This window comes from Lycorma delicatula, chromosome 4 (assembly GCF_047948215.1).
Source record: "Lycorma delicatula isolate Av1 chromosome 4, ASM4794821v1, whole genome shotgun sequence".
NCBI lineage: Eukaryota > Metazoa > Arthropoda > Insecta > Hemiptera > Fulgoridae > Lycorma > Lycorma delicatula.
In genome coordinates this window covers 37984259-38011312 of record NC_134458.1, presented here as the reverse complement: position 1 = coordinate 38011312, position 27054 = coordinate 37984259, and the positions used below count along the sequence as shown (strand labels likewise).

Below are 27054 nucleotides of genomic sequence, written 5' to 3'. Positions count from 1 at the left end.
AAATTTATTATTAATAAAACAAAATACTCTCTTAAAAAATGTAAATCTTTTATACAGAGAATTAAAAATTACAATCACAGGTTCTCAGTACGATGGTATTCCATACAACCTAATGGTTTACCATCAAACCACATCATTTTGCCAACTGGTTTCGCATCAACTTGAATGTCACTGAGGATAAATTCCTGGAAATTGAAGGATACAAAATAAATGTCAAATGCCAGTGGTCAAAGCCACATTTAGTGAACTGTTTCCAATAGATCATCTAGTATCAGCAATTAGTATTATTCTATTGATTTTATTACGGGTTATTCCTACAGCAGTCAATATCATTTAAAATTAAAATAGTAAATAAAAAATAATAAGTAATAAATAAAAATTATAAAGATATGCAACTTCACAATTTGATTTTATTATTGATTTGTAATATCATTCAACCATTCATAAAATTTAACTCTAAAATAAGATATTATTTTATCAGCTACTTGTTTATTGCAAGGTGTGTGTAATAAACCTAATGATACAAAAATATCAAAAATTAAAGTAAAGAAAATATATCAAATTTTTCTATAATTTTACAACAATGAATTATACATGAAAACATTTCGGATAGAAGCACAGGAAGATAGTATTATAAAAATGACCTAGTCATTTTCAGTGTTCTGCTTGGATTTCAACATCCAACACCTTCTTCATTAACTAAACTTACATGAACAGATGTAAAATTATTAGATGTTAATGTAAAAATGTATGAAAAGGTATAAGATGTAATACTGATTCACAGAATAGCTGTAGCATTTTACATTCCAGACAAGCTTAAAGAGAGATTCAATTTTCATAAAATTAATATCCACAGAAGTGAAAAAAAATTTTCCTTCAATTTATGAAACTTATTAAAAAACAAAGCTTCATAGATAACTCAACTCAGCTCAATGCCTTTTATAATAAAGGTCTTCATTGCCTTAAAATTCCTTTATGAATTTGAATAAACTCACAAAATTAAAAATGCTAAACCATTTTTCAATAACCATTTAACATAGCTTTCTCTTTGATAAAAAAAAAACATGTTTAACAAAAGAAAATATTTATATAACTCTTTTCAGTTTCAAAGTGATGTAATTAATAAGAAGATAACTAATATTATAAAGTACAGTATTAAACAGTTCAGATAAATAACAAACATAAATAAACAGTTAGTTACATATAGAAGCAATAGCATAAACAGATGTGAACACAAAGTTAGACATCTTGATTCATTACTGATAATTGTTATACTATCATTATTTGATAACAATAAGTGATAATGTTAAGAATTAGGAAAACAAGTACACAAAACAACTAATACATGTATGTAACAGTTCAACAAATACAACTGTACTGTAAACACAAACAAAATATTTACTCCGTAATTATTAAATTTTACACATGCAACAAATGATTAGTTTATTATTCATCTACTACCAGTTACCAAATGAGCAATGAACAGTTATTACATCAACTTCAACACTTAAAAAAACATTTTCTTATTAAAAAATTCTATTAACATATATGTTTTCATAAATTTTAATAGAAAATAAAAATATAATTAAAAAAAAATTAAACTGATAATTTGTCATTCTCAAAAACATATTTTTCAGAAATATGTTTATTTATAAATGCAAATAACCATTATTAAAAATTTATCTAATATCGGGGTAGGTTAAGGTTTGGTAAGGTTAACCATAACAAACCTTAACTGAGTTCAGTTAAACATAAATAAAAACTAAAGATGGAAAAACATTATTATGAGCATATTATAAGTACATGTTACTACTTATAATTTTAAAATGATATTTAAAAATATTCGGTTCATAAATGTTATCTCATTCACAGTCAGTAAATACTAATAATTATATGACTAATAGTTAAATATCCATTGGTCAATAAAAAATATATGTCTATGTACATTTCTGTTTAGTACGATATGAATTGATGGGATAACTGAATTATACGTATTATATACATATATGAATAGTAATCAGGTTCATAGACAGAAATATAAAACATTAATCAAAATACCACTTTATATAAATTTTCAACATTAATATAATCTGTTCACTGTAATATATTTATATTAATTTAATTACAATAATTCTTCACAGTGAACTCTTCTGGGTATTTTATGTGAACTGATGCCAACTAATGGCATTTGGCTCCAACCTTGATTATCATAAGATGGTGTCGGTGATACTGAAGGAGTTGTTAATGGTGGTGAAGGGGTAGGAGATGATACAGTTGTGGAAGAGGATGTAGACGTATTATTATCCCAGTGAGGAGGATAAACATTATGACCCTGTTCAGGAGGTAATATTTCACCATCGCTTCTAGCAATTATTGATATTTGTGGAGGGGAACCGTGTAGTCGTTCAGGTGTAGAAACAGTCAGACGCGCAGCTTGATGTGGTTTTTGCCTAGGACTTTCTGGAGAATTCTCTGCAGTTTCATAACCTTGATCTTGAGGTGCAAGAGGCACAACAAATCTCCAAGATGTATCTTCACCTTCCTAAAAGCAACCAATATTAAAAGTAGTTATACATTTTACAACAAACGTTTTCTTTACAATTCTAAAAAGGTCCTTTTGGATCTTTCTGGCATTTGGAGATCTCATTCAGATTAGTTCTTCAGGCTATTTTACATATAATTTAAGTTGGTATGAGCATCTTAAAAATGTATTAATCAAACTGTTGGAGAATTAGCCATTACTAGTCTCATATTAAGTTAGAATAACTCTTTTTGTAATTTACACAGAATAACTCAAGTTAGAATGCAGCTATTGAGATACAACTTACAGAGGAATTTTCCATTTTTTCATTGTGTCAGGAGACAGGTGATTTATTTACATTTTTAAATAATGACAAATTCCAGAGCAAAATAAATTGCATTTTAAGTACTGTTTTTCTAACTGGTGCTGCAACCATGAATTCACGCAGTAGATTAATTAAAAAAATAAAGTTGTGCTAATTAAATAAATTATATGATATATTTATTAAAGAAGCAAAAAAACCATTCTCTCTCAAGTTAAATTTTGATAATTATATTTCTAATTCTAGCCATTTTTAGTAGGCCCATCAAGTTGATATTAAGTAAGTGTATACTAAATTTATTTTAAAAATTGAAGTATGAAAATATTTTAATTTCATGTTTAATCTGGCTAAATCCATCAACAGTACAATTAAAGAATTTTCAAACTGGTTCCGCCAACTTCATGTATGTCACTTTTCCTCTGGTGTGAAGAGTACACAAACCTGGCAGAATCTATAACCACAATGAGTCAGACCTACTAAAAACAAATAATTTTATTAAAAAAAAGAGAAATCATTATCAGGAACTGTATCTAAAACCGACTGTTATCTGCAATGTTAACTATTATTTCAATGAACTAGTAGAAGCTGATTCAACAGATCCAGCTGGGCTAGTCTAAAATAGAATAAAGAGGCCATTCAATTTAACAAGCTGTACAGTCTTATTGAAAGTGTACCATCAACAGCTAAATTTCTAGGTTTTATCATCAAAAAAATTTTTATTACATGAAAAATATGGTGATCAAGTATGTGGTAAAATATAATTAGGTGCACAATTTAATAAAAAAAAATTATGACAGACAGAACAATAAAAAATTAAATATAGCATTTTTTCACAGATGTACATTAGATTTGGATTTTTTTTATGGATGTTTATTGTGTTCTAATTACGAGAAAAAGTTTAATTAAAAAATAGTGCCATTAGATCTTTGTTAAATATAAAAACTTGTCACTCAGATAGATTTTTAATAACACATATTTAAACAGTTACACAATAAAAATGATGATGTCCGTAAACATATTTCAAGGGCTACATTCATAATGAAAAACATAATTTAAAGTTACTTCAAACCAGTCTTTATTACATGGGAGGGAAGTGGGCTAAATTAATTAAAAAAACCTCCAATTAAAATACTACAGAAATGAAAAAATCATTCAAAAGATTATTAAATAATTTTTTATTGTTTGTTAATGCATTTTATTCAACTGTTCAATTCCTTTCTGCACAAACTAGGTTAAATTTCATCATTAAAGGATTATATTTGATATTTGCAACTAAATGTATAAACATTTATATTTTATAAGTAATGTATTTTTTATTTTATGAAATAAATTTTTTTTAAATTGCAATGAATTTGCTTATAAAAATAAAATAATTAATTTTAAAATACAAAAATCTACAGGAATATTTCGATCAAGTAGGAGAAATACATCGTTAAGGATGATTTGAGATGTCACTTAATAAAGAAGAAGTGCGAGTTTCTTTTACGCAAGTAATTATCTTAAGTTAATTGCAAAACAAGAAATTGTAAGAAATCTTTTTTGTTAAAAAGAAAAAAATCTCTTTTTAAAAGACAAGTGCTAAAGGAAAAGTATGACGTAAATTAATAGAAAAAAAGAAACAAAGTAATCGTATAGCATCAATATAATCGTAACTACATATAAAAAAAAAAGGTAACATAATTATTCTAAATGTAAATAGCTTCAATTACTAGGTCCGCATGCTATTACACATTGAAGGTAAAGAGTTGCTCTATTATTAAAGTACAAACAGGCAAAACAGGATAAACAAGGAAATGGCTTGTAATCTGTTATGTAGACGAGGTGGCTGTATACTACTCTAGAATTATATTATTTATTTGTAATAACTAAGAATTATTAATTATTTAAGTTAAATTAAATATTACACGATATAAGTCTCGTTAGTTAAATTATGCGAAAGACACATTTTTCAGTGAAATCACGTGTTTTATTTTACCGTAACAAAACGCGCAAAATTAGACTAAAAATAACAAAAGCGTGCACTTCATTGTGCGGTAATAATCCTGACAGCGAACATTCTGCCCGAATTATTTCCTGAATCCTTAATACTTTAGTTGTATTTGTATTGCTGGAATGTATCCGTACGGTTATTTGTTCAGGAACGAATCGGAAGGACTTCGAAGGCGTAGTACCCTCCTACGAATTGTAGTATACGGAATCTCATCCTTTTCTGCAGGGTAATTCTAATTAAGTGACTTTCACTCATGAAATTATGAATGATAGGACTGCGTTTCGCATTTTGTAAAAGTATCAACGGGTTTCGTTGGGCTGGATCCCGACAAAAAGATGTATGTTATGTCGTTCATCTAACTGTGATGCATTCCCTTTCTGTCTGAAAGTGCGTCAAAAAGAAATCTTTTAAGGGCAGTCCTTCCTTATAGGATAAGATGCGATTTTAGGGTCTATTTATAATCGGTATTTGTCCACAAAAAGTTCGTCGGGTTGTACTGTCGTCTAGATTACATTAGTTTTTCTCATTTTAAAAGAGTATTGAAGTATAGATTTAGCTAACTGCTCGTTGACCCACCGGGTTGGTCTAGTGGTTAACGCGTCTTCCCAAATCAGCTGATTTGGACTGATTTGGAAGTCGAGAGTTCCAGCGTTCAAGTCCTAGTAAAGCCAGGTATTTTTACATGGATTTGAATACTAGATCGTGGATACCGGTGTTCTTTGGTGGTTGGAGTTTCAATTAACCACACATCTCAGGAACGGTCGAACTGAGAATGTACAAGACTACACTTCATTTACACTCATACATATCATCCTCATTCATCCTCTGAAGAATTATCTAAACGGTAGTTACCGGAGGCTAAACAGGAAAAAGAAAGAAAGCTAACTGCTCGTTGTGTTTGTTTATAGAACCTCCCTCTTTTCATCTTCTTACAACCTTACTTCCGCTAGTTCTGAAAAGAATTGAGCCGGTGAAAGAACATCAGGTTTTGCATGGACTTCAGGTAAACAGAATAATATTACAAATATTTTTCAAAATTTTTAAAAACTTGCTTTATACTTTTTAGTCATACTTCAATCAAATTATTATCATAGATTGCACGAGTTTAATTAGTAGGTTAATTTGGATTTCAAAAGATAACATCATATATTGAAATTTCTAATATGTTTATAAAATATCATACAAATTTTCAAACATTTACTAAACAAAGTAACGAAATAGTGAAGTTTTATGGAGCCGAGTGAATCGTCAGGAGATATGTCTCAACAGATCGCCCGCCAAAAATTATCTGTATATATATATATATATATATATACAAACACAAACACACACACACACACACACACACACACACACACACACACACGAGTGATGAAATTTTGTCAAATTCGAAACCACAAAAACTTCCGTACTAAGTTTTTGTCATTTTTTATGTCAAATGGCTATCGGATGTGTCATCTGCGACCCCAAAAACCCCGCATAGCAATTTTGCAGATTTTGCCATTTACACCCACACCCTTAATCTATCCCCGTACGCGGGGATGTTTGCTTAAGTAATGGTGGAATATTGTATTGCCACCCGACCTTAGTAATGTGTAAAATTTTATCAATATCCAATGCCAGGAAGTATGTTAAATTATTACACCTGAAACCTTAATTTACTCCAGTACGGGGGGATGTTTGCGAAAGTAATGATTGAATATTGTACGGTCACCCGACCTTAGTAACTGTGCGAAATTTCATCAATAGGCAATGTCAGGAAGTATGTTAAATTAAGGACACAAGATTTGAAGACAAACATGAAAAAAAAACATTTTGAGTTAAAGAAAAGCAAGTAAAAAACGTATAGAAGGATGCATGGACAAAAAGGCTTATTTCGCCCAATCCGGAGGAAGCATAGTGAAGTCACACATCACCTAGCGCAGTTCCTCTCGGGATACGGGACATTAGGAGCTTACTTACACCGCTTCAAGATCCGACAAACCCTGGATTGTATCTATTGAGGACAGGTGGACACCCCTGAAGCCAGCGGGATCGAAGCACGGAACCATGCAGGGCCAGGGAGGTAGCCTTTTTGCTGAGGACGTCTTGGTCCGGTCACACGCAAGAGTGACTGGGTTGGGACGCTCTGATGAAGCATTAAAGACCCTCGAGTTTTGAGGGGCGGGCGCGCGAAGGTCGGGGGGGGGGTACGCATGGGGGCATACTCGGACCCCGACTACGAGTACGGACGGGGACCATCACGGGAACCAGAAGCAGAGGTCGTGTTGCTTCAGTGAACCAGGAGGAACCCCGTTAACCCACCGGGTTGGTCTAGTGGTGAACGCGTATTCCCAAATCAGCTGATTTGGAAGTCGAGAGTTCCAGCGTTCAAGTCCTAGTAAAGCCAGCTATTTTTACACGGACTTGAATACTAGATCGTGGATACCGGTGTTCTTTGGTGGTTGGGTTTCAATTAACCACACATCTCAGGTATGGTCGAACTGAGATTGTACAAGACTACACTTCATTTACACTCATACATATCATCCTCATTCATCCTCTGAAGAATTATCTAAACGGTAGTTACCGGAGGCTAAACAGGAAAAAGAAAGAAAAGGAGGAACCCCGTCGGGAAGGTCCAATGGGTGGACAATACTGAAGGGTGGTAGCTAGACATCGCCGCGTCACATAAGGTCAACTGAGGTCAACGTCTTCTAGGCGGCTACTGGTTGGGCTTGTGTGGTTAAAAAAAATATAAGTAAAAAAGTATAGAATGTACTTCTTTATAAGAGCTGTAATGGCATACATAAAGTTTTTAATTTTGGAATTAAATTATAATTTAAGTGAGCACAGTGTACTGTTTTTATTTTTGAATAAATTGTTAGTGATGTACTGTTTGTTTTTAATATCATTTATATTTTGTAATTTGCTATAATTATTTTGTTTGGCATAGCAGAGGGTCAAGAGACCGTGCATTGCTATGAACGCTTTTTTCTGTTGTATGAACTGATACTTTATAATATTTAATACTTACATGAGATGTACAAATTTAGATTGAATTTTGATTTTGATTTGCAAAATAAATCTATTTATTCTTTGCAAGATGTCTACGCAAAATTGCAAAATAATAAATTCTTTACAAAATGCCTTCTATTATTATTGTTATCAGGGCCAGTCCTAGCGTTTTTGTCGCCGCAGGCAAACCCAAAAAATGCCGCCCCAAGCTTAAAAAAAAAAAACAGGATTATAAAAGAATCATTTTAACCAAAAAAATGACTTATAATTGAATTAAGACAGTAATACTAATACAGATATACGGAAAATTGTTTTACTGAAAACAAAATTTTAATTTTTAATGAACTAACAACGGACTTAAAAACAAAAACTGCTACCTACTATTTTCAGAGATAATTTAAATACACTTTTAAAACAATAAACAAAACTAGTACAATAATAATGTTATTGTACTAATAAATAGTATATAATATTTTCTAAATTCAAGTAATCGAAATATATTTTTGTGCGTTGTTTATTTTTTTGCGCTCTAGTTCAGGCGGTTTTGCCGCTCCTAAATTTTGCCGCCGTAGGCAGTTGCCTACCTTGCCTACCGCCTAGAACCGGCCCTGATTGTTATGCAATATACCGGGATATGTATGTTTCCAATTGTATTATAAAAATGAAATGTAATTTTTGATGGGCATATTAAAAAATTAGGCGTTGCATCTTTAAATAAATAAAAATTACGATGTAACATTTTAAAATGCCTTTTAATGTTAAACACAAAGGCTGATGCGATAAACTAGCTAACAGTACCTTCAAAGTTTGTTTCCAGAGTTGAATAGATACGCCGACCGGTGCCGGTACCCAGCACTTGGAGTCGGTTAAGGATAGTCAAGTAGAGAACTTGACATAAACGATTGTTTTTACTTCAGAGCTTAGAGTAATTTACGTTCGATAAAGCAGCCTAACGGGATTTTCAACGAAAGAATGCTTGTTTAAATTATAAATGTAATTACGATATTTTTGTAATGATACAAAAATATCGCGACTGAACCAGCTTTTTCTATGAACAGGCACAATTTAACTAAAAAGTGGCATTTCAAGCTTGCCAGCGCTGAAACCGAAGTTTTACGTGAACCAAAGGAAGCATTTTTAGAAGAACAAAAATTAAGTAATTAGAGGTTCATCATTCTTGTAAAATATTTTTAGTATTTTAACAATGAAAGACTGAAGATTTCACTATTTATTGAACGATTTCATAATTTTAGTTAACAGACGAGTGATGTAATTTTTCCTAGAAAGCGCAATAAATATTGTTAATATTATGTCTGTAAATTGCAACATTACATATATGTCCACGTTATATTTGCTTGCGTTTCATATAAAACTGAAACGAAAGGTGATTATTTCGATTTGTCTGTTTTTCTATTTGTACGGGGTTAATCATGAACGGCAAAATCTGGTTAAATAAAATTTAACCATGGAAAAATGAATTCATTTTAACTAGACTTTTTTCCATTTTTTTCTTATTACTTGCACTGCAATTATTTTTATTTTAGTTAAAAGAAATGAAATAAACAAAAATAATATTTGAAACTATTTTCCCTTTTTCATTTCGAATGGGATTCACCCTCATTTTGGAAAATTTCAGGGGATAATTAAACCAAATACGATTTTAAACTATTTCAACACATATGTTTTTGTAATTTTAAACCAAGATCCTTTCTTGGATTTTGTTGGAACGATTCTTGTAATTTATCTCCGTTTTTTTTTTTAATAAAAAATTTCACAGGGGAAAAATCTTTTAAATATAATTTAAAATAATTTTCTTACAAAGACAGATTACCCTTCTGGGTAATATGTGTTACCAAAAGGAACACCTTACAATTCAGTTTGTAAATTAAAATTGAATGTTACTTATAACACTATGCTAACTGCCTTGTGAACTTATTACATGCTTGTTTCCGCAAACACCGAGTGCGGAAGACGATCTACATCGTCGGGTGTGGTTAGTTACATTTTGCTAAAAAAAAGTTCTTGATTTTCAACATATTATTTGTTTTGAATAACGAAGTACAGCAAAATTTAGTATTACTTTCAATGAAGCGTTAAAACACTCGAATGTAATACAAGATATGATATAAAACCGCACTAACGAGTGCGTGTGCTGAACTCGTGGAAGTCAAGGTCTTACTGGATTTCATTCACATGATATCCAGTTTTTATAACAGCAGTTATATAATTACGTTTAAACGAGTCTGTTATTTTGGATCCGTATAACGACAGAGCAAGATATTGATGCCGAGTTCTAATGCAGGATATCGATGTGTTAAAAGACTACACTGATGATGTAACGTACAAGCAAATAAGCACGTCAGCGAACACACAGAGAGAGAGAGATCGATAGGGAGAGAGCGAGAGGAGATAATTGAAGACAAGCTTTTTACACATCTCATGAACTATAATATGGAAAAGAGTTTTATACTGTATTAAACTTTATTACTTTCTGCTTTATAGTCGTGATTGACAATTAATTTGAAAAAACATCTGAAGAAATAACGAAAAATTCAACAAAAAATCCCTGCTTTTCACCTGGTTTTTTTGGTAATTCAAATCCAATTTTTCATAACTTGTTCACAAAGTTAAATAAAAATTAAGAATTAAAGCATTTTTATGAATGCATTAATTAACTAAGTATTTTTTAAAAATGTTCCCAATGATCGGTTTCAATATGGTGGCCTTAAAAAAAAAGTAACAATAAAAAATATTTCTCCTCTCAATAAACGTATAATTGGTTTTGCACTGGCTAAAAACATGCATGTAATTTTAACAATTCAGTTACCTTAGTTTCACAAATTTAATTATAACCATTATGAAAAAGCTTGTGAAAGAAAGAAGAATGGCCAGTAAATTTGCTGGCATCTTTGCTGTCTATTAGAACTAGTACAGTCACTTCACTTACGCCTATAATATTGTACAAATTTACTTGTCCAACTATCTCATTTTTTTAAACAAGACTGATTTTTTTCCTAATTTACAGACAACATTCCCAGAAAGTAATAATCAAAATTCTTATTTTCTTTACAACCAGCTTGCTGTTAATTGAAATTAAGTAATTATATGTCAAACTTATTATAAAAATGTTACTCGATACTAACACAGGATTGCAAAAAGGAATTACAGAGATTACGTTCCCAGTTGCAACAGTCAATCAAAGCAGATTTTTATTAATTTTTATAATAAAATATAAACGACTTATCAAAATTGAATTTCTGAATCAAATTTTTTAGTCTAAACAATGAACTAAATCGATGAACAGTCTGGATACAAATTTTTTTTTTACTTTTATTTTTTATTCATTTCATAAGTGCTATTCATTTGTCAATCTACATTGTTTATTATTTCTATATTTTTTATTTTGTCTCCCTTTTTTAGATATTTTTTACATACTTTATTTTTAAAATGTAAATAATATTTTTTGAACGTTAACTGTTCCGAAATAATGTCACAGTATTTTGGAATATTTATAACCAGAGTTTTCCATATTAGAAAATCAACATCAAACCTGACTGAACTATTCCATCCATTTATCCGACTAGTTCACCATTTTGAAGATAATAGTGTGAATTCTTGCCTAATCGTTCTTCCATATATTCCTAACTACTTTATGAAATTAGCAGTTACTCTATCCCATGTAAGTGTGTAAGATTTGACAAGTTTATAGTTGGTGACAATCCTGATAGACAGGGTATGAGAGAAGGAGGCACACGTATGAATTGACTGTGATGCAGAGCTCAGTGAAAAAAAATTCCAGGAGAAATAGGATAAGGCATAATTCCCTTTTACCCTTTAATATAATGTCGTGATTCTTTAATCTTGGTTATTTTAAGTGTTAGCTGTTAGAATGTTAGATATTTAAATTTTTTTGAGCTGTTCATTGCGATTGTAACTGAAATTTATGGAAGTGATAAGATATTCAAATATTTAATAAAGTTGCATATTTTTTATATTTGTGTGTTTGTACTATAAACATTACCATCAATAAAGGATCGGAATAAAAGCTCTTAAGATCTTTTGAAAGGATATTTACTCATACTTACAAAAGCAGTAATCCATTTACTTTTATTTTCTAACATTTTTCAAGCCTGGTTTAAATGTGATGCAAGTTTTCTTCAAAACTTTTTTGCTGTGGAAATACTATTTAATTAAATATTATGAGCAGTAGATGATTCTGAGGTTAAATATCTTGAGAATGGAATATAAGATTTTCATAAGTTTTGTGTTAGTTGATTGATTTTCAGACATATATTTTAGAGGGTTTTTAGGCAAATTTCAGATTTTAGAGCTTTGATTTCAGTGACCTCATTTTATCTGATTATAATGTGTAAAAGCCAAAACTGTATTGTCTCAAATTTTTGAAAGCAGAATTATTACTTGTAGTGTTTTAAATGGCTCTGCTAAAAGTCAAATGTTATACTTTTCCAGTCTTTTTGTTTTTTATGATGTGATATCGTCACAACTACAACTCACAGAGCTATTAAACACAATATGTTGCTTTCATTACAAACTCATTTTTACTAATTAAAAAAAAATTACTGAAGTTACCAGAACCAGACTTTTTGTCATTAAAATTTTTTAAAGTTATTCTTATGTAGTTGCAAAGTGAAGAATTGAGCTCAGTGGTGCTATGGTTCTTTTCATGTAGCCATTACAACATGCAAAGAACTTATTTACTTTTATATCAGAAAAAAATCCAGGGGTGCTGATTCTTTCTGTTGGACAGTCCTGGAGGGGAGATGCACATAAAAATAGCATAATGGTTGAGGTGCCTAGAGCCTGTTGGGTTAAGTCAAGCCTCCTCTCCTACACCACCTAAAATCAAAGGTGCGAGTTATATAAGATGTTTGAAACAACAGGTATGATACAGAAATGATGATAGGATAATCAGCCAATCAGCATAAGATCAAGTAAACAAATATATCAATGGTAAAACAGATCACTAGAGGTTTACGTAAGACACAAATTGGTTCAGGGATACCTAAATGTTAATTAACTTGCAAATAAGTGTAAACTGTGAAAATAAGATAGATCAGGCAGTGAGGATGAAAAAATACAACTAGAAAGCATGTCTATTTTTACAGCTTAAAATTACTCAAAAATTAAAATATCTTTGGCAAACTTTATATCAACAAATTTCTGACGATCAATACAGTTATGTACAAACTATAAACACAGGCAATAACACCCAGAGTATAAAGACACTTCAGAATTTTCAACTAAAGATAGGATAATTGATAGAGTTAAATATAATGATGACTGCATATAGGTAAGAAATAAGCTCAATGATTTCTTTAATGGAGAAGACACTTTTTCACTAATACAATTTTAAGTATTCATTAAATGGTGTACAACAAATATTTGCTATTTGAAAAAATGCAAAAATTTCTATTTAAAGAAAGTACTGCCCTAAGAACAGATGCTAGATTGAAATGACTACAGATTTGGAAAACGAAGGAAAAAAGAAATTATTGAGGAATGAATGAAAACAGAATAGCATGGTGAGGTATCAAAAAGGAAGCCAATACACATAACAAGCTAAAGTGGCATAAAAACAATCCATACAATCTATAAAACTTACTAGTTATAAAACTATGTTCATTATATGAACATTCTTATCACAGATGAAATTATGTTTGAAAATCGAATACTACCACTTTTCTATTTGAAATCAATATTATGAAGAAATGAAAAAAGAAAAAGTTGTTTTTCTTTTACCTTTTGATAGTTTCCTAAATCTAGAAAACACCAGTGAATCATCATGGATTATAAATGTATTTGAAGTAAGGAAAAATATAATTATCAACAGCCATATTTATCTCATCAAATCCCTTAAATATAATAAATATATATTTATGAAATGAGAGCATTTTCCTTTTGGTGGTTGATTGCATGCTGTTGGCATGTGGTTAATGGCCACGAAATTAATTCTATTAGAAAAAAAAAGAATGGGAAGGAAATAAATGCAAAAACTAATGCTGTTTGAAAGTACTCTCGTTAAAGCCCATCAGGGCTAGGAACGAGGGGGGAGGTGGTGGCGACTGGAAGCATCACAAGGCGGGTGTCTTCCCCTACAGGGTTGGGATGTTTTGTGATGAAAGTACATCACAAAAACTGACTATTGGATCAACAGGTTATACAGGCCAGAAAATAATTAAGATGAGAAAATGAAAAAACATAATTATCTAAGATTCTGAAATCAAAGTTCATTCTTTTATTAACATATGCATCCTTGGAAGGAGGACACATTTGTCCTTGATAAAACTGTGTACATGTAATTTTATGCTTATGTATGGTGATTTGGTAACCATATTGCTATGGAATAAATTGAAAATATAAAGCAGTGTTTTGATATTTGCATCTTTATCATCTTTAGTTTCTCTTTTTGTTAGTTACGCAATTAGGACAAATAGACTTTATGCCTATTAGACTACTTTGTACAGTATTAATTATAGCCATTTTTATGTGTATAATAAGAGTTGTGTGATACAATATTTATATTTCAACATTTTCTTTCTGTTTCATTTCGCAAATTATAGAAAAAACTGCAGTAGTGATATGTCACTAACTAATTCAGTAAAAATAAAATTAAAAGAACAATAATTTATTGATGCTTCTAGTTCTAGTTGTGAGTAGTTTTGAAATTTAAGTAATAGTATTAGAATTATTACAATTTTTAAATACATTACACTAATACATAGTTTTATGAGCTCAACAATGTAACTTTTATATCTTTTATATTAAGTTTCAGAAAAAAATTTATGAAGATTATCTGTGGTACAAACCATAAATAAGTATGGAGAGTCTAAACAGTGCCGTACCCCACGTGGTGCTCCTTCCCCAAGCTATCCCTTATTTGAAAATTATTTTTTTCAACCCATATTCAGTGTCATCTATGAGAAATTTTTTTTAATAATCAAGTTATGCACAATTCTACTGGAAATGTCTCCAAAATTTGAAAACTATACTTTATCTTTTACAGCTAACCAAGCTGGGTTCAAAAATGTAACTTCACAAAATTTTGACAACTCATATTATCTGTTAAAACATGAAAATAGATTACATTTTAGTAATTTTATACTGTTTCAAACTATGATAAATTTTTAACAAACCACATTTAGACATTTTTTAATTAGTTCAAAAAATTCATGAGCATTTCAATTTTTTACCCTAAATATTGTTCTTTTACAATAGAAATCCAAATGTTCAGAGAGTTATTTAAGGGTTCAGTGTTAATGCATCACATACAAATATTGATATTTATAAAGCTTTCTGAAAGATGTCTGCAAAGTTTCAAAGATAAGTCGTAATATTTTTGGCAGGAAATAAGCTGGAAATTAAAAGAATAACAATTACAAAAGAGTTACACATTTACACAAAATGAATGTTACAATTTTCACAAAAATGAATTAAGAAATGAAATTAATTATGAAATAAGATAAAAAATAACTGCATTATTTTATTGTCAATCAGCCTTCCTTAGTCCATCACTCTCACTGTTATTCAAATTGATGAACTGGTAGTGGATGTGTCAGAATTGGAGTAAATTATAGCATGTTTGTCACATAGAGCCATTTTAATTGTAAGTGAAAAATGAATAAAAAATTATTGAACTTATAAAAATTATAATTAAGAATACAAATACAATTATAAAAAAGAAAAATAGTACATAATTAGGGTCCATTTGAGAATGAATATATAACAGGAAGTGCATCTAGATAGCTTTCTGTACATTTCATACAATGAATTTATTGCTTCATAAGCAATACTACTTTATTATTACTATTATTATAAAATGAGTATAAGCAATTTATTTTTTGTCTTGTTTATAAAATATAAAACAAGAAAAACAACAACAAACATCAGAAACAACTTACTTCATGTTTTGTTTTGTGATAAAATAGTGAAACACATACAATTATTGTGGAAAAATAATGAAAATACATTTCCTAAATGTAAGGAATTAAATATTTGACAAATGTTGTCTGTTTTGATAAATATCGTAATAAAAGATTTACTACCAAACATAAAGTAATATAGCAGGGAATATATGAAATCTTAAATTTTTAGGATGATAAGCTCTGTATGAAATAAAATGACTATGTTTGCATTACGCAATATTGTCAAAAACAATAGTTTTTTCTACCTCATCATACTTAAAAATAAAATATTTTTAAATAAGTATATTATTATTATTATAAAAGAAATCTGAGAAAAAGAAAAAATTCCGACAGAATGGAAAAACGTGTTAATACATCCACTACATAAAAAGGAAATAAAACAGATATTAATAATTACAGAGGGATCTCACTTCTACCAGTTCTGTATAAAATTCTGTCCAAAGCACTAAATAGAGTACAGCCGATATTAGAAAAAGAGATAGGCGAACACCAAGGAGGATTTAGACCCAGAAGAAGTTGGGTGGAACAAATACTTAAATTTTGAAACAAATTTTACAGTACCAGAATATTAGAAGCCCAAAATTAATTACGATATTTATAGATTTTCAAAAAGCCTACAATTCCATACATCGCGAGTCTTTATTTAACATACACACAAAAACAATTAACATTATTAAAGAAACACAAATACAAAACCAAAGTTATATTTCTTGGAGTTCGTTCTGAATCATTTGAAATAAAAACAGGTGTCAGACAAGAAGATGGACTTTCTCTGACCCTCTTTAATTGCACTCTAGAAATAGTTATTAGAGAATGGAAGAAAGAATTAGAAAAAACTAAATATTGCAGAAATATTAAAATGGGTCATAAAAACAAATTTATTAATACAATCTTATTAGCCTTTGCAGATGATTGAAAAGACGTGGACGAGGCTTGAATTAAAGTCCAGAAATTAAACGAATGTGCTAATAAAATAGGCTTACAAATTTCTTTTGAAAAACAAAATGGTTCTCCAACGATAAATAAAGCAAATACAAATGCTAAAATTCTCAAAATTCAGGAAATTAAAAGAGTATCAAAATTTAAATATCTCTGAGAAGTAATACAGCCAACCGCTCTAGAAAAGGAAGCGCTAAATGAGTGAATGCAGAAAATGGCGTTAGCGTTTAACTTAACATGAAATTAATATAATAAAAAATCGCTTTTACATAATGCTACTCAGACATTACTAAATAGTTATTCTTCCAGAGACGTTATATGGGGCTGAGTGTTTGCAAAATTTTTCAGGTAAAGACCTTTTTAAAATAGAAAAAAGAATTTTAAAGAACATATATGGACCCGATTACTAGGACGGAATTTATAAACTAAAAAGTGAAACATAAATTTAAAAAATACAGAAAAATAAAAGACAACATCTGGAGAAGAAGATTACAATTTTATGAGAATTTATACAAAATGAGTGAAAACAGATTAAGAAAACAAATATGAACTTTTATAACAGTAAACTATTAAAACTAGCTGGTTTAAAAAAGTAGAAAATGATCTTAAAACTTTAAAAATCTTCAAAGAAACCTGTTTGAATAGAAACCGATTTAGAAAAGAATCTAAGTTTCCAGAGAAGGGTAAGAGGAATATAGGAAGAAAGTGAACTGAGGAAGAAAAACAACAGACTGAAAAAAGTGAAAAAATATTGGGAAAACTAAAGAAGTTTCAAACTATTATGCAAACGTGATCCTTAGTGGTCTGGATGAACAAACAAAAAAGTATAATATATTATTAATAATTAATTAGTCCATCTGTTTCTCCACAATTTAATAGGTTAATTAAGTTTTTTCCCAAATTATATTATTAATTATAAGCTCATTTTATTTGTTATTGAACTACATATAAAACCTTATAGGTTATAATAATAACCTAGGTAGGTTAATAAACCTACCTATTTGTTATTATTATTTTGTAGGTTATTATCTGTATGTCATTCGTATTCAGGTTTTTTATTTGTTACTGTACAATGAAAAATAGAGGCGGTAGGAAGTATTAAACAGATACATGTCTCCTGGTGTATATATGCAGTTCAGCCACACTGTAGAGCTGCACAGTGCATGTGCTGGGTACCACAGATCCATCAGCATGTTATTGACAGCCCACAGCAAGGATAATACAATTTTAAACATATAGTAACACAATAATAGTTTCAAAAGATTATGTGTTTGTTTACTTAAATCACAAAAAACATATTACATAATCAACAAATAAACTGATTAAAAAAAAAAAATAGTTTGTGATAATGTTATTTAATATGTTGTCTCATTCTAAACTTTCAAGGAACATCATGTTTCACCAAATAGTAGTAGGTCTTTGGTAGTTCACTAAAAAAGGGCATAGTTTATTAGCTAAATAAGCTTATTAATGATGAATGGAATGTATTTTAAACCACAATTTGAACAAACAGATGCACAGTAGATAAAAATAAAAGATCTCATAAAAATTTGAAGAAAAGGTAGTAAATAAAATTTAAATATATAAAATCCGAAGCATAAAACTGCATTAAATAGCAATAATTTCATGTTTAAAATTATTATAACTTCAAGAAAATGAAGTGATGTGTATTATCCTTGATAAACAGATTAAGATTGTGGAATGTGAAAAAAATAAATCAGGTTTCAATTGTTATTAAACCTTTTAAGAAAATGATTTCAGGTGAAAATGGGAAAACATAAAGTGAACTGACAAAATAAATGATCAGTTAATAATGAAGATGGGTGAATTATAAAAAATAAAATATGAGATTTTTGTTTTCATTAATTGAAAAGATAAAGGCCTCTAAAGAGTATAATTCAGGTATAGACAACTCACAGGTCTGCAGATTAATTGCAACCTACAACTGCTTTTCTTTTAAATGGCTCATATAAATTTATAAAAACAACCAAGCAAGAGCAACTGGATCAGTCAAGTGTTGTAGTTAATTAATTTCATATGTATGATTTGTTTTTGGATATGTTTAAAAAGCCATACATGATTTTAATAGATTCATGAAGCTAATTTATCTAAACCAATGGTCTCCAAAGTGGGGTACGCATACCCCATAGGATACACAAAGTGATACTTGGGAGTACGCCAAAGAAATAGGTCACAATCACTTGCAAGTGTATGATCATGTTATCACGTGAGTGTGAAGTTCACTCATTGGTCACTGTGTCTGGTTTCACTAACATCTGGGGAGCTCAACATCATAAATGCACTGGCTTTAAAGTGCATGCGCATGAAGACTTTTACAGGAAGCAAAGCCCTCTGATTTTGGAGGGAAGATACCTCTGAATGTTCAACAAGAAACTATCTACGTGCGCATGCGCTTTAAAGCCAGTGCATTGGTAATGAGCTCTCCGACACTAATGTCTGGTTTTACATCCCGACCATTCAGTGCGCCATTGCGCAAGTGGCTGGTAGGTCATATATCTGTTTCATCATCAAGAGAATTTTATGAATTGTACAGAACTAATATAGATAGCGGTGTGTATTATAATAACTGTAATTAGTTGTGTCCTAAATTCGATTGATTTTTAAAAAAAATTATTTTCATAAAATGGATAAATGGTTAAAAAAATTGCCCGTAAAGAAACCACTGATTGAAGATTATTCTAACAGTGCTTCTACTTCTGGTGTGCAACAAGTAAATAATAGTCTTGATATTGATAATTGTTCAAGTTCATTAGCAATCATGCCAGGAGATAAAAATATTAACAATATGGCTGTAAAAAAAAAATGTACCAGAAAGTTCGATATTACCAAGCAGACTACTTAAAATTTGGGTTTACATCAAAGTTTGTCATATCCTACATGTCATGTACATTTTTATGAAGCCGTTGTACGAAGCCATCAATGTTAATAAGGCATTTAAAAACTAAACATTCCTAACATGTTCACAAACCACTGAAATGTTATGAATGTTTAAAAGCATGCATTATTTAAGCTACTTAATGATAGAGATTTAGAAGCCTTTCTTAATAGTAAAAGCTAAAAAGCCTCACACCATTGGCAAAATAAAATTGGTGTAAATAATTCAGGGGAAGAATATGCTGAGAAACTGAAACGTATCCCTCCCCCCCTTATCTACAAATACTGTTATTAGGTGTATGGAAATTATCGATGATAATTTAAAGAAACAATTATTAAAACAAATTAGTCAATGTGGAAAATTTGCCATACAACTAGATGAAAACACAGATATTTCCAACTTAGCTCAGTAAATGGTATTTATTAATTTTTTTTTTAATAATGAATTAAAAAAAATGAACACAAAGAACTACTTTTTTGTGAACCTTTTTAAAAAAAGATATAAGGGGAAGACATCTTTTCAACAGTAAATAATTTCTTTGTTAAAAGCAACATTTTATGGGAAAACTGTGTAAGTAAAACCATTGATGGAGCAGCTGCTTTAACAGAAGAAAAAAAAGGATTCAAGGCAAAGGTAAATTGAAATAGCACCACACATGAAATTCATACTCTATATTATCCATCGGCAAGCTATTGCAGCAAAGAAATTTGAGCCAGAAATACATCATGTGCTGCAGGATATTATCAGCATAGTTAATTTTGTAAAAACAAGACCCTTAAATAATAGAATATTTTCGATAATATGCAACAACATGGGCAGTAACCACGAAAATCTTGTGTACCACACAGAAGTTCATTGGTTATCTCATGGGAAAGTGGTAAATGAGTTGTTGAACTGAAAGTTGAATTATACATTTTTCTTTTGAACAAAGATCATATTAAAAGGCTTGTATCTACACATTTAAACAATTTGGAAACAGAATTTTGTAACCTATTTAAAACATTTTTCTTCCTAGTATTAAAACAGAGTTTCAATGGGTCATGGATCTATTTGTTGAAAATGTAAAAATAGATCATCTTTCAATTGCAGCTCAAGAACAGTAAATTTATATGAGAGAAAGAACGTTACAGTCTGAATTTAAAGAAAAATCTATTCATAATTGATGGATGGGATTGAAAATCGAATGTCTATATTAAGTATGCACAGCAACAAATGTAAACATACAATTTGGTTCTACATACCTGTAAAGTATAGTTTTCTGCAGTGTCAACAATTAAAACCAGATACAGAAATAAATTAGATCTTCAAATTGCATAACAGAGTGCATCAAACCAGATTTTTTTGATATTACTAAACAAATACAATCACATTGCTCACATTTAATTCCAATTCAAATTGTAAATTTGTAATTTAACCCGTCCGCGCGTGAGTGTGTATATATACACGCATACACAATACATAAATATTATATTATATGGGGTACAACTTATAATTACTTTCATCTTAGGAGTACGCGATCAAAAACGTTTGGATCGCTGATCTAGACAAATGGACGATATAATAAAAAAGTACAAGAAATGAAAATAGTGGACAGGGGAGTGGCCTGGGAAGGCAGCAGACTGAGTGAAACCCAAGCAGGATCAATGAACGGAGGCACGCCTAACCGTCTCTTCTCCCACACCTAGCGACATACTGACTGGCGAAACAATTGTTATGGATACAACCTCCGTGGCAGAGAGTCCACGTAAAAGCCCTTATCTTGGAGAACCTTTGTCTTTGGAAGCGAAGAATTTAATGACAAAGAAGAGAGTAGATTCCAGGAAAAGATCAAATTAAGTTTCGACCAAAGAGCATCATATCGATTCCTAAATATTTAGTAATCAAGAGGAAGAAAGATGATTTCTCAAAGATTATTCCTTTCATGATTGCTCGAGGCATCACAAAAGTTGCAGGAGGACCTGTAAAGAAGATCAGAAAAAACAAGTACTGGACTGTTTATAAAAATAGTTAACGACTCACAATCACTGCGGCTACTGAAAGCCAAGAATGCAGTTGAGAGCCTTGGACATTGAGATTTCACAACATGGAATGCTAAACACCTTAAAGAGAGTGATAGTTTGCAGAGACTTACTGAACTGTAGGAAGGAGGAAATTGTCGAGGAACTAATCAAGGAGTTGTAGCGCGTCGGTGACTGAACACTCAATTTAATGGAGAAGTTACACCCTCTGCTCGCATGTATTAACTTTCGACAAACTAAAGTGTCCGAGAAAATAATTCCATAGATTAGACTTACATCCGTTTTTCCCTCTCCATTACGGTGCTTTGGATACCAGAAATTCGGACACACTGCGGCATGATGTACAAAGAAACGAATGTGTGAGTGTGGAGAACCGTTACATGATGATGACCCGTGCAGGGATTCACCTGTATGTATCAATTGTCATAGACATCATTCAGTGAGAACATGTAATTGCCCTACCTATATGCAAGAAGTAGCTGTTCAAGAGGTTAAAAAGTCAGCTACTATGAAGCAAGGAAAATTGTGCGAGGCAGAATGCCAAGGATTGCGTCTTATGCACAAATGCACAAGTTGCAGCACCTCCTGCAGCTTCATTTAAACTAGAAGGCGTAGTTTCTCAACTGGCATCAGCTTTGGTTTGTATGATCGAACGCATAATCAACAAAAAATTGAAGAGTTGACTATCATGAGAAATTACTAAATCAAAGATTGTTAAAGAAGTTAGGAAAGAATCTACGACCACTCAAACGGCAAGGAATGTGAAGCGAAACCGCCAAAGAAGTCTGAACGGGATATACAGACAGTAAAAGTTGAAATACAGAAGATCCCCTCTCAGGGAGCTGTAAAGCTTGACTTAGAGGTGCCAGTAGAAAAGGATTTTGAAAGACCAACGATGGAGCCTTTGAAAGCGCGGAGGCCTTTAAATGAGAGGGCGAGCACTTCAGCCGCCCCTCATGCATTAGCGGGGAGTGCATCGAGTCTTGACTCAGATGCACAGCTGACCGCATCAGATACCGGCAGCAATACATCATTCGTAATTTACTGCGGAGGATCAGAAGATTCCATCTCGGAGACCTCAGATATCTTCAAATTCGATATTGCGGCCTTCAGAAATATAGATAAGAGAAGAAAGAAAGGATGGCCTAAGGCAAACCTAGGCGATAAGAAATAAGAATATGAAGAGTTTTACAAGATTATGGCGAATGTAATGAAAGGATGAATTTTTAATAGTTGTACGACTATGTATTAGTTTTGATAGAATTGACAAAGTTTTGATATAAATGTTTTGTATTTTTAAGTGGCAAGGACTCTTTACACACTTTTCATGTTGTGTTTTCATTTGAGGTTTTTAATAACCTTTTGAAAATTCTATTATTAAATGATTTGTTTTTGATAAAACTGGTCTGCTGACTATGTTCCTAGAGGTTTATTGGAAAAGGGAAAGAAATTTTTTCTTTTTTGATGTGAAAAGGGGCTAATGACCAAACTAGTTGATGTACCTGAAACTAAAAAAAAGGAATAATAATAAATAATGCGCCGGATAAAACCCAACCCATCGTCTGTGCAATAACATGTATATACACGTCTGAGGTGAGCAACAACATGGTACTTAAATACCTTCAATTATGTCGGCCAACGAGGCAATGGTTTTGCTCAGGAGCTCCCTGTGGAGTACGGGATTGGAGATCTTGTTCTGTCTGTGCTGGCTGCGGTTGTGTTTCCTGGATTCGCCTTTTATAGCGGGGGCTGGAGATATGACCGTGATCTGTTTTTGCATATGCTGGGTGAAGTGCGGACTGAGAGTGCTCATCCCACTTCCCGGTTGTCGAACTGGGTTGCTTTGAGCCTACTCAGCCAAGTTTAAGTGTGAGTCAGTTACTTCGGCCCTTGGTAGGGATTGTCCCGTGGGTAAGGGTATCAGAGCCCTTACTTCTAAAGGAGTATTTGTGTGCAGGGATTTGTTGAACTGTATAGAAAATGAAATTGCAGAAAAACTCTATGGACAGGCAGTTGTTGCATGTCGACAACTGAATACACGACAAAACGGAGAAGTCGTACCCTCTCGCTCATATATCTGACATTTAACAAACCTAAGTGTCCTTAAAAAATAAAACCTGGATTTCATAGGCCGATGTTTGTCTGTTCATCCCAACACCATTACAGTGTTTTGGATGTCAGACATTCAGACACAGGGCAGCGAGATGCATGAAAAAACAAATTTGTACTTGGGGGTGACCCGTTGCACCCGGGTGATCCATGCAGTAATCTTCCGATTTGTGTTAATTATAATAGACGTCATAGTGCAAGATCACAAAACTATCCGAAATATAAGAAAGAAGTAGTGATACAGGAAGTAAAGACCATTCAGAAGGTCAGCTACTCCTGCAAGGAAAATAGTGCTTAGCAGAATGCCAAAGGCCATGTCTTATGCACAGGTTGCTGCTACTCCTGCATCCTCATTTAAACCAAGGGATGTGGTATCAGAATTGGCACTAGCCTTAGCAAACTTAGTAGAATGGATCATTTATCAAAATAAGAAGAATCAAACCAATAGGGATAGCAGCCCAAAGCCATCAAAGGTAAAAAGCAGACATAACTAAACAAAAGAGTATTTCTTCACCAAGGAATGAGACTTTGACCACTTCAAATGCGAAGGAAAATGAAATGAAAATGCAAAAGAAATCTGAAACCAAAGTTTAAATTGCCTGTTCAGAAATGAAAAAAAAGAAATTAAAATACTAGAAAATGAAGATGTAGGATGACACACAATGGAATCTCCAAAAGCTTACAGGGGGCAAAAGTGAGAGGGCAAGCATTTCAGCCACTCCAAAAGCTGTAGCAGGAAGTGCATTGAGCCTCGACTCTGATGCACTGCTGAACTGCACCACCTGAGCTGGTGTCATCTCATGCCAGCAGCAAGATATCCTGTAATGGAAGGATCCATTTATGAGGCATCAGAATCTTTCAAATTCAACATAAAGGCCTTCAAGAAGATGGAAAAAAGAAGCAAGAAAGGATGGCCTAAGAGTAAACCTTGGCGATAGAATTAATGAATGAGCTTTAGAGCTTTTTTTTCTATTTGAGTTTTTATAAATTTTTTAATGAAAATATGAATTTTTAATATTTGAATGACATTGCAACAGTTGAAACTTTTGATAACATTTTGTTGGAAGTGGTTTGTATGTTTTAAAGTGTATTTTTTTAAGTGTTTTTAATAAGTTTATGAAGTGTTTTTAGTGTGTTCATTTTAAGTGTTTAACTGGCAAGGGTTCTTTTCACACTTGTCATATTGTGTTTCTTTTGGGGTTTTAATATCGCTTGACAAGTCTGTTTTAGGATGATCAGTATGATAAGATCATAAAAATCAACAGGAAAATTACTTCAAATATTTAGAAATAATTCACTTGATTAAACTGCCAGCCTAAGTTCTTTGCTAATTTACCAGTCATATTTAAATAATTTATTTTTCTGTTTCAGATTAGTTGTATTTAATACTAAAACTAAGCTTAAGTACTAAAAAGCAAAGCTACTTGTACTTAAATTATTCAAAATGCAGTAAATAAGAGAGATCAGAAAGCAAGGTCATTCCCTCATTGGTCTGTATCTCAAATGTGGGAGTTATTTTACCTACTATGTGTCAATGAGATAATGTTCAGCAAGAGGTTGCCAGCTGGGCAACTACCAGTTCAGAACAGACTCAGTTGTACAGCATGTCCTAAATGTATTTCACCTGGTATCATGAATTAGTAAATTTCATTTTGCTAAATTCCAACATACATTCATTTTATCTAAGTTATACTTTTTCTGTTAATATCAAAATATTAAATTTATTTTTTTGTAATTTTTGTTTGTTTTTAATCCATCAAAAATTTACAGAAATATAAAGAAAAGTAATGAAATCAAATGCTTAGGATATATTTCACATGAGTTATACCTTTGTCAATCAGCTTCAAATATAGAACAACATACATTTGAAAACTAAATGTGTATTATACACATGTACAATATGTTGGAAATCAGCAGTAGTTAATACAAACTATATGGTTGTAATTAGCCAGTTGGTGGTAAGATAATGCCTTACATAACAACACTGTCAAAAAATTTATTCCTAAACATATTACTGGAACAACAAAGAAAAACTAAAATGAAAGAAATATTAAAAATAAATAAAAAGCAAAACAAGGTAAACAAAAAAATGTATATGTTTATGTTTGCTTTTAATTCTAAGTATTCTGTTAGTTCTAAGAGAAACTGGTGAAAAAATCAAGAATATGTAAATTATGTTAAAACTGATTTTGATAATTTGAAACACTTAAATAATGCAAGATAAATGAATTTGTGATTCTACTTTAAATTTTGATACCTCTCATATAACTGAAACTTCATAATTGAAACAATTTAGCAATAAGTGAAACATTTCATTTCAGGGACTGTCAGCCTGAAAATTAAAGGATGTGAAGTAAGGGTAAAATGCCAACATATGAAGTCATATTTAATGAACCAATTCCTGTACACAACCGAGATAAATAACGTTGGGTAAATTTGTGATATGCTACTGCCATTATTGGTGGCTGACAATAACAGTTGATGTAATAACAATAAAATGAAAGCATACCCCTAACCTTATCATAGAAGTAGAAATTCCTTTGTCTTGCACTAAAACTCTTCCTGATGTAATCAAGATTAACCTCAAGTTAGCTAATCCCTATTTTGAATTGGTAACATCATTTTCATTATTTGTACAAACCCAAAAAATCTCTAAAATTTTTATCCCAAGACCAATAGTTTATCTACATGAGACATACAAGTTTAGGCTACATTCCTTACCAGGAAAGTACTTTAACATTCACACAACAGCTAATCTAAGCAAAAGAACTACTTACCATATATTACCAACAATGCCTAGGTAGTACTGCCTAATAGATTTGATTTACATCAGTGCATTTATTTCCATCATACAATTTTAAACTACCCAGAAAAGGAGAAGCAGAACACCTATAACCACAATTAAACAGTCGAGTGAAACCCAATGTAGTCAGGTTCTAAAACTATACTTTATACCTTTGTTAACCCTATGAGTAGCCACAAACGTAAGGAAAGCTTCAACAACCTATTCCGTAACATTTTACCAATCATACAACAGATCTAACACAGAACCAACCCTGAAATTCTTTTTCAGCTCTAAACCTAACAATACAGCTCATGGACCACAATACTGCCTGGACAAAAAAAAAATAAAATAAAAAATAATTGGTTAAGAGACCTACCAAGCTAGAATTTCACAGACCACCACCACTGCAATTTATACAAAGTACCATTTCATGATCAACATGCAGTATAAAAAGATTAATAATAATCAATAATACAAATTTAATAAATTAGTCTTTAAAGCTAAATTAGTTTAATAATCATTAATAGGAATGAT

General features: G+C 31.3%; 1 protein-coding gene across 4 annotated transcripts in view; it reads right to left on the bottom strand.

The window, feature by feature from the left end:
• The window catches only part of LOC142323283 (uncharacterized), a 309143-nt gene that overhangs the window by 14501 nt on the left and 267588 nt on the right, over window positions 1–27054 (bottom strand). For 2 of the 4 annotated variants that reach the window (XM_075362730.1, XM_075362731.1), the window contains one exon: window positions 1969–2542. The exons of 1 other annotated variant lie outside the window; for it this stretch is intronic. In XM_075362730.1, coding sequence (XP_075218845.1) covers window positions 2123–2542 — 420 coding nt within the window. In that variant the 3' untranslated portion in view covers window positions 1969–2122. Of the gene's footprint in view, window positions 1–1968; window positions 2543–27054 lie in introns of those variants that run through there. One more of the 4 variants, XR_012756070.1, reaches the window with a different exon arrangement.